The sequence below is a fragment of the Petaurus breviceps genome, unplaced genomic scaffold, assembly GCF_028583685.1.
Source record: "Petaurus breviceps papuanus isolate PSGF00001 unplaced genomic scaffold, PetGlider_PUasm1.0 98, whole genome shotgun sequence".
NCBI lineage: Eukaryota > Metazoa > Chordata > Mammalia > Diprotodontia > Petauridae > Petaurus > Petaurus breviceps.
This window is the reverse complement of record NW_027187460.1, coordinates 15142407-15162065: the sequence shown is the minus strand read 5'-3', so window position 1 is coordinate 15162065 and position 19659 is coordinate 15142407. Positions and strand designations below refer to the sequence as shown.

Sequence of the window (19659 nt, the reverse complement as noted above, 5' to 3'; positions counted from 1 at the left end):
TGTGTGTGTGTGTGTGTGTGTGTGTGTGTGTGTGTGTGTGTGTGTGTAATGTTGTCCCTCATTAGAAGATGTAACTATAATGGTAATACATGTTGCCTCCACAGAAAGAACTGATCTTGTCTGAAGACTGAAGCATACTATTTTCCTCTTTCTGCCCTTTGTTTGAGTCTTTTTGTACAAAATGACTAATATGGAAATGTTTCATATGATTGCACAGGTATAACATATCAGATTGCTTACTGTCTCAGAAAGGGGCGGGGAGGAGGGAAGAATGGATGGAATTTAAAATTCAAAACTTTTTTTTTTAATGGTAAAAAATTGTTTTAACGTAATTGGGGGAAAAATATTATTAAAAAAGGATTATGTAACTATGCTCTGGCACATGTTCAGACTCCCATCAGCCATAACTTTCCCATGTAGAAAAGCTAGGAGAATTGGAGTTAGTGTAAAGAAAGTACCTTGGAGAAACAGTGGAGATGTGGAGATAAGTCTATAACTGGTTCTCACTGAGTGAAGAGGAGGCTCCTTGTTTGGCTGAGGAGCTATTCAAAAAAGTCTGTTAACATTGCTTATGCTTTTGAGCCATTTTCTGCAGTTGTGCTCTTAGGCGGTAGGAGACCATGACATAAGGTCATATGTTCCCAAGAAACAGCCTTTGACTGTGACCTCTAAGTTTATTCCAATCCATCCTCCATTCAGCCAGCCACTAAAGCACAGTTGACCATGGCAACTTTCCTACTCTAAATAAACCAGTAATTCCCCATTGTATCTAGGAGTAAATATAAAATGTTCTGCTTTGCATTTTAATTCCTTCATAAGCTAGCCCCCTGTTTACACCTTTCCAATCTCACATTTTACTCCCTTCCATGTTCTCTTTGATCCAATGACACTGCCTCCTTGTTGTTTCACAAACAAGACACTCCATCTCATGGCTCTAGACTTTCTTTCTGGTTGACCTCCATGCCTGGAATGTTCTCCCTCTTCCACTGGAACTACTGACCTAGCTTCATTTAAGTCTCGACTAAAATTCCACCTTCTACAGGAAGCCTTCTTCAAGCCTTCTTCATTCTAGCATCTTCCCTCTGTGTTAGTTATTTCTTGTATATGCCATATATAGCTTACTTTGTATATATTTGTTTACATGTCTCCCATATAAACCTCTAAGCTCCTTCAGGGTAGGGATTCAAATCCCCAGCACTTAGCACAGTGACCGGCAAACAGTAGGCACTTAATGAATGTTTACTGATTGATCAATTTAAATGAATAATAAAAATAACTGGCATTTACATAGTGCTTGAAGGTCCTCAGAGTACTTTACAAATATTATCTCATTTTATTCTCATAACTTATTCTATTTTACAGATGAGAAAACTGAGACAAACAAAGGTTAAATAACTTGTCCAGGACCACACAAATTGTAAGCACCTGAGGTTAAATTTGGACAGCCCTCTATCCATCCACTAAACCACCTAACCTCCAGCCAGAAGTTATCAATTCAGAAGTTCCAGAAGCATGTTGGCATCCCAGTGTTCCAGAGCCTGAATTTGCTAGTAGCACAGTAATTGCAAGAGCAAACTTTCAGGAGTGACTTTCTGGATCCAGGAGAGTGGAAGCAGAAAGGAGGGCTCAAAGAGCAGTCATGTGGAATTGAGACATGAATTTGGTAGAACCAAAGCTATGTAGGAACTGAGCTAAATTTGAGCCTACTCTTGAGAACAAGGTTGGGACCTAAGAGAGAATTTGGGAAAATGTATTTGTTCTTGCTACATATTTAAAATAAATATGCCTTTGAAAAATCTACTCAATGTTAAGTGGTTAAACGGAACCTAGGATATGAAAGAAATGATCGTTTCTTTCTCATATTAATAGCCCCTTACTAGAAATAGGGAGTCCCCAGCTTTCCCCCTTCCCATCCTCCCACAGTCCTGTATTTCCCCATCCAACCTCTCAAGATCTGGGCTGATGGAAGATGAGATTAACATTCTCCTCATTCTGGGTATTGCTACTCCATCCAATTAGATCAGACTTCTAATCTAAAGTGAAACTCCTGGCCCACTGTCTTCTGCTCAGGCTTGAGTGGGGAATACAGATTCTTTGTCTAGATTGCCCAAAGCTGAAGGTGGTCTGAGTGTGGAGATAGTCTTTTTCTCCAAGACTGACATGATGTTACTTTCTCTGCCCCTTATTGGAGTGAGCCCACTCCTAATATTCTCTCCTTAATTGTTAACAAATTAGTTGATTGCCACCCTCAGGAACATCCCTCTTCCAAGAGCATATAAGCCATGAGTCCACTGCCGTATGGTCCTTGGCATTCAAGGGAACCACGGACCTTTTTTATTAAAATGCTACTATTATTAATAAAATGACTCGTTACCCAGAAATTATGTCTCCTTAACTTTTTAAACATCATAAATACAAGGTATGAGTCAGTGGATAGAACATAGGTGGTAGGGACTTGATCAGATGGCAGTAAGAAAAGAGATATCCCCAAATCCTTCAAGGGTATTCTAGAACCCTTAGGTGCAGATGTAGGATGCCTGGCCTTGTAAGAGTGATACCAGAGCATACTCCCTACAAAAGTAAGCTTTGTGAATGCAGGGACCAATTCCCTTTTGCATTTGTACCTACAGAACTTAGCACAATAATTGGCACAAAGTATTTATCAAATGCTACTCATTTATTCATTCTTTCTTTGCCTCAATTATGTCTTCCACAATCTGAAACACCAAAAAAATAATAAAGCAGTATTTGGTTCCTTTAAAACCTCTATGACACATGCCCCAAAAATATTAACTACAACTCTGGCATTGTCAAACTTAAGTCAAGTTACACAGATATAAAGACTCTGGATTATACAAGAGCTTCCCTGCGGCCTTTTCTGGTAGGACACCTCTAGGATTTATGACAGAGTTGCTAAAGCCAAAAAATCACGAGAGGAAGATGGAAGTTTTTCATTAGGTCTAAGGTAGCCATCAATTTTATAAAATGCAAGCTGGCACAGAGTCACCCTAAGAACTATGCAACAGGGGGAAAAATCCAGAGTGTTTCAGGACTCTTAATTTTAATGTTCTTTTCTTTTACAGCTAAACTGAGGTGCCTATTTAACTTCTGACATGCTTGATAAGCAATGGGGCATTGCTGAAAGCCTTTCATTGAACTGAGATTCAGAAGACTCCAGTTCAAAGGCCTGCCTGGCCATAAGTAGGGAACAGTCTCACTAGAACCACTCTGAGCCTCAGTTTTCCTACCTGTCCCATGACACTGAGATAAAACTGGATATTTATACTCATTAAAACTGGAATATTTACTATATATTCCCCATTTCCATATATCCCTATGACTCCAATGGTATAGAGAATTCCCAGGGTAGAATCCTTCTCCACCAAGGTAGGTCAACAATTCAACTATAACTTATAATCAGAGAACTGCCTAGGTATTGGAAGGTTATGTCCATGGTCACAAAGTTGGTATGGGTCGAGCCAGGACTTAAAACCAAGTTTTCTTGACTTCAAAGGCTAGCTAGCTAGATCTGTGGATAGAGATCCACTGTGCTATGCTGACTGTCTCGAATTATGTTCTTTTTAAAAATATATAAAGTATCTGTCTTTAACATTCTTATTTAAATTTTTTTTTAATTCTTAATTCTCTCCCTCCCTCCTACCCCATCCATCGAGAAGGCAAGAAATGTGATATCATATAAAATCATGCAAAATATATTTCCATATTGCAACCAAAAAAAAAAAAGCAAGAATAATAAAGAAAAGTGAAAAAAATTATGCTTCAATCTGTACTCACATTCCACCACTTCCTTCTCTGGAGGTGGACAGCATTTTTCATCTTAAGACCTCTGGAATTGTCTTAGATCATTATATCAATCAGAATAGCAGAGTCATTCACAATTGGTCATTGTACCATATTGCTATTATTGCATAGAATGTTCTCCTGGTTCTGTTCTCTTCACTTTGCATCAATTCATGTAAATCTTCCCAGGTTTTTCTGAAACTATCCTACTTTTTACTACTTATAGCACAACAGTATTCTGTCATAGTCACACACTACAACTTGTTCAGTCATTTCCCAAATGACAGGCATATCACCTCAATTTCCAATTTTTTGCCACCATCACAAAAAAAAAGCTGCTATAAAAATTTTTGTACATATAAGTCCTTTTCCTTTTATCTCTTTTGGCTACAGATATAGTAGTGGAATTGCTGGGTCAAAGGGTATGAACTGTTTTATAGCCCTTTGGGCACAGTTCCAAATTGTTCCCCAGAATGGCTAGATCAGTTCACAACTCCACCAAAAGTTTCATTAATGTCTCAATTTTTCCACATCCCCTCCAACATTTGTCATTTTCCTTATCTGTCATTTTAGCCAGTCTAATAGGTATGAGGTAGCACCTCAGAGTTGTTTCAATTTGCATTTCTCTAACCAATAGTGATTTAGAACATTTTTATATGACTATAGATAGTTTTGATTTCTTCATTTATCAATTAGGGAAAAATTCCCTTGGAATTATGTCCTAATTCCACTAAAAGTGGCCAGCCAGCACAGGAACCTGCACTCCTGACTACCAGAATCAGAACAGCTAGGAAATGCGCTACATTTTAAGAGGACATTAATTATAATTTATGCTATGAGGCATAGTATAACAAATAGTTATATATAGTTAGGGGGACTGTTGAGCATACGAAAGGATCTTATGAAGGAACTGAAAACATTTAGCCTGGACAAGAAAAGTATAAGGAGGGGCAAGATAGTTTCTTCAATAATTTGAAGAATTGTCATGCAGAAGGATCAAGATTTCTGTTTGGCTCAGGTGGGCAAATATTTTGTATAGAAGTTATTTATTATGCCAATGAAATCACAAGTCCAGTTCCCTATCCTTATATGTTGCATCTACTTTTCGATCACACTTCTGCCAACAGAATGTAAGCTCTGGGAGGAAGAACTGTCCCTCTCACATTTGTATCTGTATCTCCAGTGCTAAGTATAATGCCTGGCACACATTAAGTCAGTAAATAAATCATTTTCATTCATTAATTCCTTTATGACCACTAAACTCCCTTTAACTCTATGGTTCTGTGATACAACAGGCAAGATTTTATTTACCTCATCATTAAAGATGGATATAAAGATGAGGGGAAGAAAAAAAATACAAAATTTGTTTTTCTCCCCTCTTTCCTTTCCCCTACTTCTTTAAAATAAAAAAAAACAATAAAAAGTTTTAAAAATTAAGTTTTTCAAAAGAATCAAACAAAATATTCCTATAGATGGGATGTCTTCAAATGCAATAGTATAATTTCAAAATTGACTTGCATTTAGTCAATTATCTTATCTCAATAAGCAGCAGTAAATCAATCTGCTCAAAACAAATGCCAGTTGAAAGGATTAGAACAGTCTTTAGTGCTTGCCTTTTAATTGCTTTGGAATTCCCTTTGCTATCAAAACATACAGAATTCCCATAATTCAAACTGAGTTAAGCAATTTATTATTTTAATATGAACCAACTCATTTTCCTTACTCTTTAAAATACCTTAAAAATTTAAAGTTTTATGAAATTTGAATAATTTATTTAGCAAAAAGAGATAGTTTATGAGGGCAGAGATTGTCTTTATATCAACCAAAGGGAGCTGGAACAGGTCCTCATACAAAGAAGGTACACAACATCTCCATTTCACTTCATGACTTGGCATAGGTTGTCTCCCATATCTTGAATGCTCTTCATGCCTACCCTCCCAACCCTCCACACTCCCAGGCTCGAAGAATCCCTTCAAACATCAATTCAGATGTAACATCACAGGGCCTTTTCTGATGATTCCCTAGTTATTATGAGTACTCTCCTCCCACTCTTAAATCATTGTGCATGATACACATTCACTTATTTGTGTACATATTGCATTCTCCAATAGAATGCAAATATCGAAGTCAAGAGCTGGATTAGTTTTGTCTTTGTCTGCCCAGGACCAAACACAGAACATTACACATAACAGACACTTAACAAATGCCTATTTACTGAACTGAACCTCATTTACCATTTAGAAATCTTAAATAATGTAAGAATTAGAAAAGGAGAAAAAACCACAATGATTTCTTGGGTAAGTCAATAAATCTATCTGAGACTCAATTTCTCATTTTACCAAGGTAAGGTGGGGTTTGAAGTCTGTACTAGATGTCTGGTGTCTCTGAGCTTTAAATCTATGATTCTTGTTAAGTTAGTTACAGCTTATATACAACATACAGTCCTGTGAAGCAGTCTTGGAGGGAAATAAAAACTTAGCTCCTGAAAAAACCTTAGAGAACATCTAATCCAATCACTAGGTGAAACTGAAACTCATCTACCTCATTCTCCACAAGTGGCCATTCAGCATAAGCATCTCTTGCATCTATCTCCTTGACTGCACTCATACCACAATCACCCTACTTCAGGTCATCATCATCCCTTCCTTACTCATCTCTAGTTATCTACTTTCTTCCTTTCTAATTCCTACTCCAGGCAGCTGCATAGTTCTTACAGTACAAGCCTCACAATATCACTGTTGTCCACCAAACTTCACTGTCTCCCTTTTCCCTCTAAGATAAAATACAAATGTCTCTGTTTGGCATTTAAACCCTTTCACAACCTGCCTCCAGAATACTTTTCCAGGTTGATCATATTTTACTCCTCACTCCACCTTGAAACACACACACACACACACACACAAACAAAAAAAACTTGGCCTATTTGCCACTCAAAAATTTCATTTAATCTTTCTAGAGTTCAATTCCCCCATATGTAAAATGGGAATAAAAATGTCTGGAGCACTTTCTTCACAAGATTATTTTAAGTTATTAAATAAGGTCATGATATAAAGCACTTTACAAATCTCAAAATGTTAATATAAATGTCAGTTATCACCACCAGCATCACCATCATCGTCACCTTCAGTTCTGATTTGCTAGGATTCAATGAGTTTGAGAGTGTTAGTATAGAAGTTTTCCCCACCAACACAGATCAAAACCCCTCTATAATTTAATTGTTAAATCCTTGGGAGGTGTCTGAGGAAGGCAATAATCAAGTGACTTGCCTATGGTCACCCAACTAGTAAGTTTCTTAGATGAAATTTAAAAACTTCTTCCTGATTCCAAATCCAATTCTCTATTCATTATGTCACATTGCATCTAGACATACACACTATTAATTTGTGCACAAGTACACGCACATAAAATGTATACACAGTAAGCAATATGATGTAAAAGGTGGCAGTCTGGTTTTGGAGTTTGGAAAACTAGGGTCAGGTCTTACCTGTGACATAAGCTGGGTATGTGAGCATGGACAAGTCACTTGAGCTCATTGCCCCCAGGCAGGTTTCTAAGCCTATAAATTACAGACACATGAGTCATATGTACTGTTGGAGAGTTTCTACTCTGGGACTAACCCATACTGATTAAATCACAGATCTGGAACAAATCTGCACAGAGTACACAAGTTTGACATTTGTATTAGTCAATAATATCTTTAAGTTTCATAATAAAGGCTTTGTTGATATATTTCAAAGATAAACAAAAAAGTTGTCTATACAATCTAAAAAACTGGGAAATGGATGGATGAACAAACTATGATATATCAATGCAATGGAACAATGTAGTATGATTAAGAGTGACAAACATGAGGAACATCAAGAAAAAGGGGGAGCATACTTAAAAATTAGAAGAGCCAGAAGATCAGCAGACACTATGATAATATCACAAGAAATATGGCACATAAATAAAGGTCGGATCAACAGAAATAGTGAAAGGTGATGTAAAGGGAGACACTGATATGTGGTTAGAATAGGAGTTCTTAACCAGAACTCCATAGGGTACTATCAGGGTCTGTGAAAATGAATGGGGGTGGGGGGGCAGGAAATAATTTTTTTTATTTTCACTAAACTTGAATGGAAACTTAGTATTTCCTTCAATTGCAATTTAAAAGCAAAACAAAATATTATTCTGAGAAGGGGTTCATAGGCTTCATCAGACTGTCAAAGGAATCCATTACACACAAAAAATTAAGAGTCCCTGTGTTAAAGATATTCACATGCTGGTGTTTTTTAAGTTTAGTTAGTTTTAAATATATATTAAATTGGTTTTGCAATTTTTAAAAGTTGAGCTCACAATAAATTACTTTAAAATATATAAATACACACACACACATATATAAGCAGACTCTTACAGATGTCTTTTTAAGAAGAAGAGGCCTTCTGTCTTACATAAATGATGTATCTAAGACTAAAAGGTTTATTACCACCTAGAAGACAATGCTTCATGTTCTGAAAGCTGGTATGTAAAGAAATGATCAGAGTGGTCTGTGAAAAGACTCTTTCAGAACTGAAGAGTCCTGAAGTATGGAAAGCCAGCAGCAAGTGCTGCTGCACAGCTTCCTAAAAGATCAAATGCTGGAAACTACTGGTTTCAGAATATTATTTTGCTTTTACTGTTTTGCAGCTACACTTTCTGAATTCATGACTTGCCATACAGAACACTCTGAAATCCACTGAGCTGTTTTAGGAGATACATAAAAGGTAAGTAAGAGCCTTTTGGTTTACTTGGTGTCTCACATAAAGGGACACAAAGAAGTCTAGACCACCTTCCCACTCTGAGGTGAAATGTCATCATCATCATCATAACTCACATAATAAGAGACCTTTATCCACAGACCTTTAAGGTTCACCATATGCTTCCCTCAAAACAGCCCCATGAAGAAGGTAGTGCTGCCAACACCATAATGCATTATTCATGCCAATACTATATATCCTGTGTAAATGTCAGGGCAGTTAGATGATGCAGTGAATATGGCACTGGACCTAGAGTCAGGAGGACCCAACTTCAAATCCAGTCTCAGATCCTGGGCAAGTCACTTAAACCCAATGCTCCTCCCCCTGAAAAAAAGAGTATATGTCAGACCTAAATTCAAGGTTACTGCTGACAAAGCCAGCACACTTTCAAGTATATCACAGCAGCACAGGTTAACAGCTCTAAAGAAGTGAATACATAACTTTTTACATAAATACATAAATTTTTCAACAGCTCTAATCATTAGGAAGTTATTGTTTATGTAGTCAAAATATGTCACTGCAATTTCTACTGGTGGTTCCCAGAACTGCCTTCTAAAGTCAAGAATAAGAAGTCTAATCTTCTTCCATAAGGTAATCCATTATAAATTTCAAAAAAGGTAATAAGACCATCCTCTTCCACCCTAACCTTCCTTCTGTCTCAAGGCTAATCACTCCTAATTCTTCCTATCAATCCTTGTATGCTATGATTCCCAGCCACTTGCTCTGGACACACCCAGACTTGTTAATGTCCTTCCTAAAATGTTGGACATCTTACTCCAGATGTGATCTAACCAGGGCAGGATGGAATGGGACTATCACCTCTCACTCAAAACCTGAATCACAGTAGCTCAAATAGTTGGATCTAAAAATGAATAAAGGGACAAAGTCTAATATCCAGAAAAATATTAGTGATTCTGGCCTATAAACAAAATTTAAGGCTATCCAAAGCAAGAGAAACAAAATCCCCATACTCTGTTCAGATAACTGGTTAAAAAAAATAAAAATAAAGTTTTTCTTTCAAAGTATTTATTGGAGTAATCAATCAGCCTCGGGCAATGCCATCAGTCTCTGTGAAGGAAGGTAATCTGAACTGCCAGAGAGATCCCCTATAAAATTCCAACCTTTACCTGATCACTATCTTGTCAAGTAACATCATAGATCAAAACCCATGTTTCCATTCTGCTTTAACAATAGCTTATGAGTGAGGCAGCTAGGTGGCACAGTGAATAGAGCACCAGCCCTGGAGTTAGGAGGACCTCAGGTCAAAATCAGCCTCAGACACTTAATACTTACTAGTTGTATGACCTTGGGCAAGTCACTTAACCCCAAATGCCCTGCCTTCCCCCCTCCAAAAAGAAAAAAAAAATAGCTTATGAGAAAGATAACACCTATTTATATAGCATTTTATAGTACAAAGTACCTTCATCACAAAAACTATGCGAAACAAAGGAGGTAGGCATTTCAATTGTTATTAATTCCATACGACAGAATAGGAAACTGAAATTCAGAGAGGTCACATAATCAGCTCCAAAGTCACACGGCTACTAAGGGGCAGGACACAGACTTGAATCAAGATTTGTTGACTCAAATCTTAGTTCTTGTTATACCATTTATGTATAGTTCCACTATATCATTTTATATCTATACTTCAGATATTTCATATTATATGACTTTTATGAAATAATGCTAAAATTAAGAAAAAAACATTTGCCCATCACACCAGTGCAGGCAATGTTAACCTTCTTAGTGCCATGGACTTTTTGGCAATCTGGGAAAGCCTATGGACCCCTTTTTCAGAACAATGCCTTTAAATAAATAAAATGAACATATAGGATTGCAAAGAAAAATTATTATAAGGAGACACAGTTATCAAAATATTAATCCCATATTCAAAATGCATGCAACAATGGAAGTATAATGATACATGTAAAGCACTATCAAAGAAAACTGAAGAATCATAAGGGCATTTTTCTTAGAATTGTTTAGAAAGCATAATTTTTCCCTCAACATCTTAAAAATGCACTAAGATAGAGAATTCAGGGATTAGGAAGGGAAGTAAAGGCTGTTAGATGAGAATGTTAGCTATAATGGGAAAAACCGAACAAAGGCTTTTGCAGGGAGTGAGGACAAGTTCCTTCCCTCTTTCTCTTTCCTTCACTCTCTCCCTCCACAACCCTTCCTCTCCATTTCTACTTCTTTCTTTCATTCACTCTATTTTCTGTCCCCTCTCTGACCACAATCTAATTTCTTCCTCTTTCACCAAGCTGATGTTATAACTCAGTCTTTAGTCTCTACACTGTAATGAGAAAAAAAGTGATAAAGAGCTGAAAAAAAAAAAAACATGGCCATAAAATATGGTGAATGAGCAAGGTTCCCTTTCTTCTTTTAATTATTTCCCATTTTCCAGCATATTGCTTGTTTGTTCATATTTATTTCCTTGCTGTCTCCCCCATTAGACTGTGAGCTTCGGGTTTTTTTTTTTCCTTTTTGGAGGGGGGAAGGCAGGGCAATTGGGGTTAAATGACTTGCCCAAGGTCACATGGCTAGTAAGTGTTAAGTGTCTGAGGCTGGACCCAAACTCAGGTCCTCCTGACTCCAGGGCCAGTGCTCTATTCACTGCACCACCTAGCCATCCCCAGATGGTGAGTTTCTTGAGAGCAGGGACTGCCCCTGCCTCTTTTTGTATGCCCAGTGCCTAGCACAGTGTGTCAAGTTCATGTAATAAGTGCTTAATAAATGTTTATTGGCTAACTGATACGCAAGGTCCACTTTTCATAAATAGCATTATCCTATGAATATGTAGCTACCCTAGTGTTAGACATTTCCAAACGTGTAACAAGGCAGATACTCATATTACAGATACAGTCCTTTGCCAAATCAATACTTAAAGACTTTCTGACTAAGTAGAACATTCCAAAACCTATGCTTCACTAATGAAGTCTTTCAGAACCCAGGGCCACTTCCACAACACAATAAGGCACTGGGCGGAGAAATGTTACCAATGTAGAAACATCTATATGTTTTATGGGTTAAATACACAAAAAATACCAATATATTTAAGAACTCTCAAAACAACCATATATTTGAACAGATTGTATGCCTTTTTCTCAAGCTTACAGAGTACATAAATGGATATTATCTATATACGTGTGTATATGCATATGCACACACACATACATGTATCCAAATATAAAATACATGTATACAGGTTACCTATCTAAAATAAATTATATAGATATAAAAAAAGAACTTAAAAGAGAAATAGGTGTGGTTCTTCCTAACACAATAAGAAACACAATATGGTGGTCTTACCCATAAGATCAGTGATCACTATCTAAGGATCAGAATAAGGCTTAATGATTGATGTAGGATTAATATGTCCTTCTGCTTACAGCTATCCTTTGGTTTGTGACTGAAGTTGTTATTGTAGAGCCTAGTACTGTTCACAACCCTGTACAACTCTTACACTCATGCCTGACAGCACATTTCTCATTGTTCCATGTCACCATTATCATAAACAGTATGTTTGAAACACCCATTTGTACAAGGCAGAGAGCCAGCTTCTTCTGTGCTGTATAAATTCACTGGAAACAATCCCTAACCACTAAGATGTTTAACAGTTTAAAACAATCAATAACAATGCAGGCATTGAGAGTATGTAACAAACAAATCAACTGAATAAATATAAATAGCTACATTAAGTGATAGAATCTGTTACTGCTGTTGGGGTTTTTTTTAACAGACTATGAGCAGTACAGATTTTTTTTTCAAACCATACCAAAGACTGTGTCTTTGGAATGAACGAACAAGAGAGATATGCTTTCAATTCCAGGTGCTGCTTCTATGATGGATGAAATCTGGCTCTGTTGCACAAATAAGTAAATGAAAAGAAGTATCTGCACCTAAATTTGAAAAATAAACTTTGTGAAAAGTGAGCACCAATTCCACAATAAGTATTCCTTCTGATCTATTGCCTCTTCTCACCTTGAAGGAGGCGTGCTGTTCCATGTGGCGTAGGAGTTGTGGCTTCTGAGCAGCCGTGTAGTCACACACCGTGCACTTAAACTGTTTACCTGAAACGACAGTATCAGACTAAGTGAGTCAGAGCTGATCCCCAGCCTGTACCAGTAACATCAGCCATGCCGCGCACAGGGGTACCCTGATCAGGAGGAGAAACTGTTTTAGCTCCAGTGGGTTCTAGTGGCATAAACAGGATTAAGGAACCCTATATGTACTGAAAGGAGGGGACCTTAGAGATCATCTACAATACTGTAAACTGAACAAGCCCTGAGGATGATACTCTATATGAAGGTATACTGCATGTTACACTTTACAAAGCACTTTCCCACACATTCTCTTGAACATGGTTTGGGGCTGTCATATTATTTTAGGGAAACTGAAGCTCAGATAGTTTAAGTGAATTATCCAATAGCAAGTACCATAGCTAACAAGTGTCAGGCCTTCTCTCCTAGTTCCAGGTCCTTAGCCAGCCCAACATACTCTCTCTTTCTATCCAAAAAAATCCCAAGAAATTTGATTCTTGGGTATGTAAAGGCAAAATGAGATGAACAAGAAAACAAAGTCCTCTACTAAGCTAAATACACAAGTTGTGAAATTAATATTGCTAATAATATTAGTGATGTTGCTCATAACAGCATGAATAATATATTGGATATGCATCATTCTTTGCTTCAGAAGAGTCCTGACAATGTTTCAATGTCACAGATGCTTTGCTGCAGTGCAACTAAGTGCACATTTGACCAGCTGAAAATAAAAAAAGTTTGGCAAAGTTATTCCCAGAATAAGAACTGGCTCCCTTAAATGAGGGGATAACTTAGGACCTGAATATCAGAAACAATTCTCATCCCACCTCACCTACTTCTTGAATGAGAAAGAACCAGGTAGAAGTGGAGAACCCTGAAATCCTCAATTGTCCTAAGGGGATAACAAAAGACACACTCAGATGACCTTGACAAACCTCTTGTCTCAATTCCTTCTCTGTAAAATGAGGAGATTTGATTAGATAACCTCAAAAGTCTATTCCAGCTCTAACATTCCATGTTCCAACATTCTCTGCAAACAATGTATATTGAATTAAACTGGATTGGATTTTGCTAGCACTGTGTTAAGCATTGGGAATACAAACAAGAAAAACAGTTTTTGTCCTCAAGGGAGTTCACAATCTAATGGGGGAAAACAACACACACAAAAGCTGAAAAGCACTGGAGCTTGGGGGGAAGCTGCCCAAAAAAACTACAATCTCTTTGGCCACACTCACCAATACTAAACACATCTTCTCATGCACCCTGACGCATCCTGTCAGAGAAATGAGGAGTCATTTTCTTTGTCCCTTTCTGGTTGTCCATCTACCATTTCACTCAGAAGGAACTCCTACTCAGAAGTTCAAATATGTACATACATACATACATACACACACTCGTGTCCAATGATCCCTAGATCATTCTTTATTTTTTCAGAGTTCAGGCCCATAATTTCCCTCTCCACTCTAACCCCTGACCTTATACTTGGGGACTTCGATTTACATGTTATAAACACCTTTGTTGCTTAGGTCAAAAACCTCCAACTCTTACATTTTAAACCAGTGGTATCAAACTCAAATAGAAACTAGGGCCACTACACCATAAGGATCCCTATAGGTACATAATGACTTAGAAAACCACGTATTAACAACATTATCTATATTCTATGTATTTTATTTATTCTGTTAAATATTTTCCAATTACATTTTGATCTGATTCAGATTGTATTTAGGAGTATTGCAGCTGGCTGGCAGGACACATTTTTGACACCTTCAATCTGATCTTCACTATAACCCAATTACAGAGAGGTTTCATCATCACTTACCAATTTTATACCTCTACAATCCAGAACTCCATACTCATGTACTCCAAAATTCCTTTTTCTGATCACATTTTATCATTCTAGATTTCCCTTTACCTTTGACCACCTAACCATGTGAAAATTCCCTACCCTGATAAGCAACCTATCCCAGGGTTCTTTCAAAGGTGATCATCCCTGCAGTGGTCACACTGCACTTTCTTCCCTATCTCAACCACATATCAAATTAATTCAACTCTAGAACTATCCTCTAGAATCAAATAAATCCCTTGTCTCATTGCCCTAGAGCAGAACACAGCTTACCAAACCCTAACCTCAGATTACTCTCAACATCTGATTCTTTCACTCCAATTTATGTACCACTAAACAAAGCTGGAGAAGCAATGAAACAGTGTTGACTAGTTACAAGAGAAATTCATCTAATATAAACTTGACAGGGTACTCACTACAACAGGCAATCTTCAAATACAACCTCAATCAATTTTCTATCCCCCTTAGCACAATGTCTGTTCCAAACATTCTCATCTCTCCAGAAGCCTCCATGACACTGCCTCTCCCAACTCTCTCAGTCAAGGACCTTACCTCATATTTCACTGAAAAAAATTGAGGCCATTCGCTCATCTCAGCAATGCAAGGTTATAAAGACAACCCCAAAGGACTCATGATGGAAAAGGCTATCCACATCTATAGAAAGATTTATGGAGTCTGAATGCAGACTGAAGTAAACTACTTGCTCTCTTTCTTTTTTGTTTTGTTTTGTTCCTTCTTTCTCATTGTTCATTCCATTGATTATAAATCCTTCTTAACAACCTGACTAATGTTTAATGTGAAGGTATTTGTAGAATCTATATCAGATTGCATGTGGGGTGGGGGGAGAGGGGAGAAGAGAGGGAGTGGGAGAAAATCTGGAACTCTAAAGCTTGTGGAACTGAATGTTGTAAACTTAAAGCAAATAAATAAATATATTTTTAAAAAATTTGAGGCCATTCACTAAGAGTTCCCTCTTCTCCACTATTCATTTCACATTATTCAGACTTCATGCCTCCTCCTTCACCCTTGTTTTCTTGACAGAACAAATCCCTCAATATGCCCCCCACCTTGATCTCATCCCCTTCTGTCTTATTCAGTATACTGCCCACTCTACTATTTCCATTCTCTCTTCAATCCTTCCTTATGTATTGGCTCCTTCCCTGCTGCCTACAAATGCACCCATGTCTCTCCTATCTTTAACAAAACAAAACAAAGAAACCTCAGTTACTCCAACCATCTCCTCCATCTACCAGCTTATATCTATTCTCCTTAGCTAAATTCTTTGAGAAATATGCCCACGCTAGATGTCTCCACCCCATCACTTGCAGCTTTAGATCTATGATACTATGAATGCTACCAAAGGAAGTCATACTAGGATGCTTCTTTGGTCCACTAGACTGACTAGGATAGACTACAAATTCATATTATCTAATTTCAACTGGTTCCTTACTAGTGCATGACAATATTTTTACTCTTACCTGATTGACTTTGTACTGTGCTGTCCACAGTAGCTGCTCATTCTCTTCTGTCCACAAGTCAAATATACCCTCCTCTCTCCTTCCTCTTCACAAATATTTTACTAAAGTAATTTAGGAAAACAGGGAAATGTCCTCAATTCTATACCTCATACTTATTTGTTATTTTGTTTTTTGACTGGTTATCTTTGCCTACCATAGTGTCTGAAATATAGAAGGTACTCAACAAATACTTGTTCAATTAAATTATATAGTACTTACAAGAAACTCTTGGGGATTTGACCCCACCCACCCATATTTTTGATAAGCAAAATTAAATTTGGCCCAGGAATGCACTGATTCCATATGCTCAAAGTATTAAGAAACAGAACCACATACAGAATATTCATAGTATCTCTAAGCCAAGGCATTCTTCTTTTTAAAAGCTATCAGAATTTTCTATAATGCACTTTTTAAGTTTTGACTCTCTTTTAGTAAATGGAAAATCAAAATGAATTGAAAACTCCATTTTCAAATCACACTACAAGTTTCCAAACCTTTTGAAATGAAGATCCAGATAAGCTCAGTCTTGTGCAAGACAAATAAAACAAAACTCATTCTACTAAATAGTGTCAAAATGTATTTCAAGGTGTTTTTTTTAAGCTTTCATTCAATGTAATAATTAAAGTAAATAAATGTATTTCAATTATTCAATTACAATTACCATGCAAGGTGACAAATTCTAGTTTGATACCTGGCCAAGGACATAAAATAATTTTAATGAACATACCATGAAAAATACCACTTGGAAAGCATAACATTAAATTTTTTAAGAAAAAACTTAAACTTTGCATTTTTGTGCAATTTCATCTATACAAATGATAGGGCATATATATATATATATATTACCTCTTCACAAATTCAATAAATTTTTAACAAACAATTGCTAAGTGCCTTTTGTGTTCTGAGAATTATGCTAGGTATTGGGGACATGCAAAATGATTGAGAAACCCAGTCTCTGCCCTCACTGAGCTACATCTCTCTTGCCTTCATACCTGTAAGTGGCAATACTACTCAAAATTCAATAAGCATTTCTAAAGGACCTACTGTGTGGTGGACCCTGTGCTAGGTACTGATGATACAAAGAAAAAAAAAACAATCCATGCTCTCAGGAAGCTTATTGATATTGTTTACATAAATAACTGAGTGTTCTTAGACAAGCTAATAAGAAGGTTGATATTAGTAATGGTAACTTATGTAAATTAATTAGTAATTATTCATGCTTGCCATCTTCATAGAGAAAAGTGATCCTGGGAAAAGAGGTCAGTCAAAAAATATTTTGTCACTTATTATAATGTCATTCTGACGGAACAGCAAAAGAACACATGCTAAAGAAGTGTCATAAAGTGGAGAAAACTAATTATCTCATTGAAGATCAAGAGTCCATCATTATGAGTTTGCTAAGAGTTCTGACAAACTTAGTATGAAAAGGGGAATATAATGATTTCTGATATTACATACTAGCAAAAAGTCATTTCTCCTTGACTCTGAATCCCTGCAATAAAAGTTGTTGACAGTTTTACAAAACCACTGACAGCTCCTATAAAGGAGAGTTAGGAAAGAGCCCAACACTAGATCTTTTGTTATCTAATTAAAATGATGAAAATCTGATTCACTATAGTAATCATGAAAAGTAATAATTTGGGACTTCCATTTTGTTTTTTGCAATTTCCTCAGGGAAATATAAGATATTGAAAAACTTTATTGGCCAGAGGTTAGAATGACACCAAATGTTGAGCAGTCAAATAGGAAATGCTTAAATCTGCAAATAAGGAACAAGCATACAGACAAAACAATAAGGAAGATACAAGAGGAAGAGAATGTGTAGCAGCACTCTTGACTTATTTTTATCATTTTGCCCATTTCCAAGGGACACAGGGATGCTGCTAATATTGGTATGCTTCAATTCCATTTACTGTAAAAGATATTCGTAATTAGAAAACCTCTAAAACCCAAGGTCCCAAAAGCTATGCTAGTAAACTATAAATGTTGATAGCCCCTACCAAACTAGAAAGACTCTAAGAGCAGGCCTGGTGTTTCACTATTTGTAGCTAAGAATGGAGAGGTACATCCTCAGAGGGCTGCTAATGGAGACTTTTTTGGTCAGTTCTAACCAACAAAATGACAAAAATGCGAAACAGCCTCAGTCATGTGTGGCTTGCTTCTACTTTCAGTCATCATGCATGAGCAGTAGGAAGGGGGACAGAATATGCCGGAAATCACTTGGTCCTCTAAGCATATACAAACATTTCTAAGCTCAGTGACAAGGGAGCTGAGACAACACTTGCAAAATTGAATTGGATCTATCTCTATAAACACCAATTCCATGAAGGTACAGCAACACGGAAGGGAGGGCTCTGGGCTCCCCTGGGATAGGCAAAGAAAGGTGCTGGCATAATTGATTTCATTGTACACTGAGAGGGTACGAGAAATGATCAATGTGACATATATTCACCAAACCTTTCAGTGCTCAAAATGAGCACACACAAGTAACCACCACATGGGTGATGACAACAAATGCATTAACATTTTGCTGCAGAAGCAGAGAAATTCCATGATGACCTCAAGATCTTCAACTCTAAGTCAATATATACTTTGATACCTGATGATTTTAATACAAAAAGTCACCGTATAGGAGAAGCAGGAAAAACTACTTTGATGTGGATAGAAGGCCATGCCAGGAATCAGGAAGACTTAAGTTCAAATCCACTCTTAGAAACTTAACAACTAGCTCAAACCCAGCCTCAGACACTTAACACAAAAACTAGCCGTGTGACCTTGGGCAAGTCACAACCCCAATTACCCTCCAAAAAGCAAAAAAAAAAGAAACTTAACAACTATGTGTTTAGCATAGTGTCTGGCATGTAGTAGTGCTTAATAAATGTTTATTGATTGATTAACTGATTATCCCTCAACAAGTCACATAAGCCCTGTTTGCTTCAGTTTCCTCATCTGGAAAATGGGCATAATAATAATAGCACCTCCCTCCAAGAATTGTTATGAGGACCAAATGAGATAATAATCACAAAATGCCTGGCCTATAGTAAGCACTACAAAATGCTGGCTATCATTATTATTATCATTATTATTGTTATTATTAAATGAAAGGTTCTAATGGCATTTTGACTACTCACATGCTTCATAACAGTGTCTTCATAGATATTAATAGCCAAAAAATAAAATTAAGATATTGAACAATAATGAGTTCCAAGTGAAATCACAAAAACTAAAAGGAAAATCTACTATATTCTAAAAGATAAAAAACAACAGGGCAGAGAAATAGTAATCATTTTGGAATCAACTGTCGAGTTACCAGTCATATTACTGACTAAGCAAAGTAAAAAACAAATTAGAAAACATGATTAACAATGATAGAAAGACATTTAGTGGGTTTACCACATCTCCATTTCAATCTGTTTAATTAAACTAGAGACTCAAGGAAAAAAAATGAGACAAGAGACATTGGCTCTGTCATCATTTCTTAGAAAAGTTTAACCTGGGGGCAGCTGAATAGAATAGAGTACCAGACCTGGAGTCAGGAGGACCTGAGTTCCAATCTGGCCTCAAACACTTTATTAGCTGTGTGACCTTGGGCAAGTCACTTAACCCCAATTACCCTGCCTTCCCCTCTCCAAAAAGCCAAAGGGAGAGAGAGGGAGGATGGGAGAGAGACAGAGACA

The 19659-nt window shown here is 36.9% G+C and overlaps 1 protein-coding gene across 2 annotated transcripts in view; it reads right to left on the bottom strand.

Annotated features, from left to right (window-relative positions):
- The window catches only part of ZFAT (zinc finger and AT-hook domain containing), a 317464-nt gene that overhangs the window by 97198 nt on the left and 200607 nt on the right, over positions 1 to 19659 (bottom strand). For both annotated transcript variants that reach the window (XM_069081280.1, XM_069081281.1), the window contains exon 11: positions 12561 to 12649. In XM_069081280.1, the coding sequence (XP_068937381.1) occupies positions 12561 to 12649 (89 nt within the window). The remainder of the gene's footprint in view (positions 1 to 12560; positions 12650 to 19659) is intronic.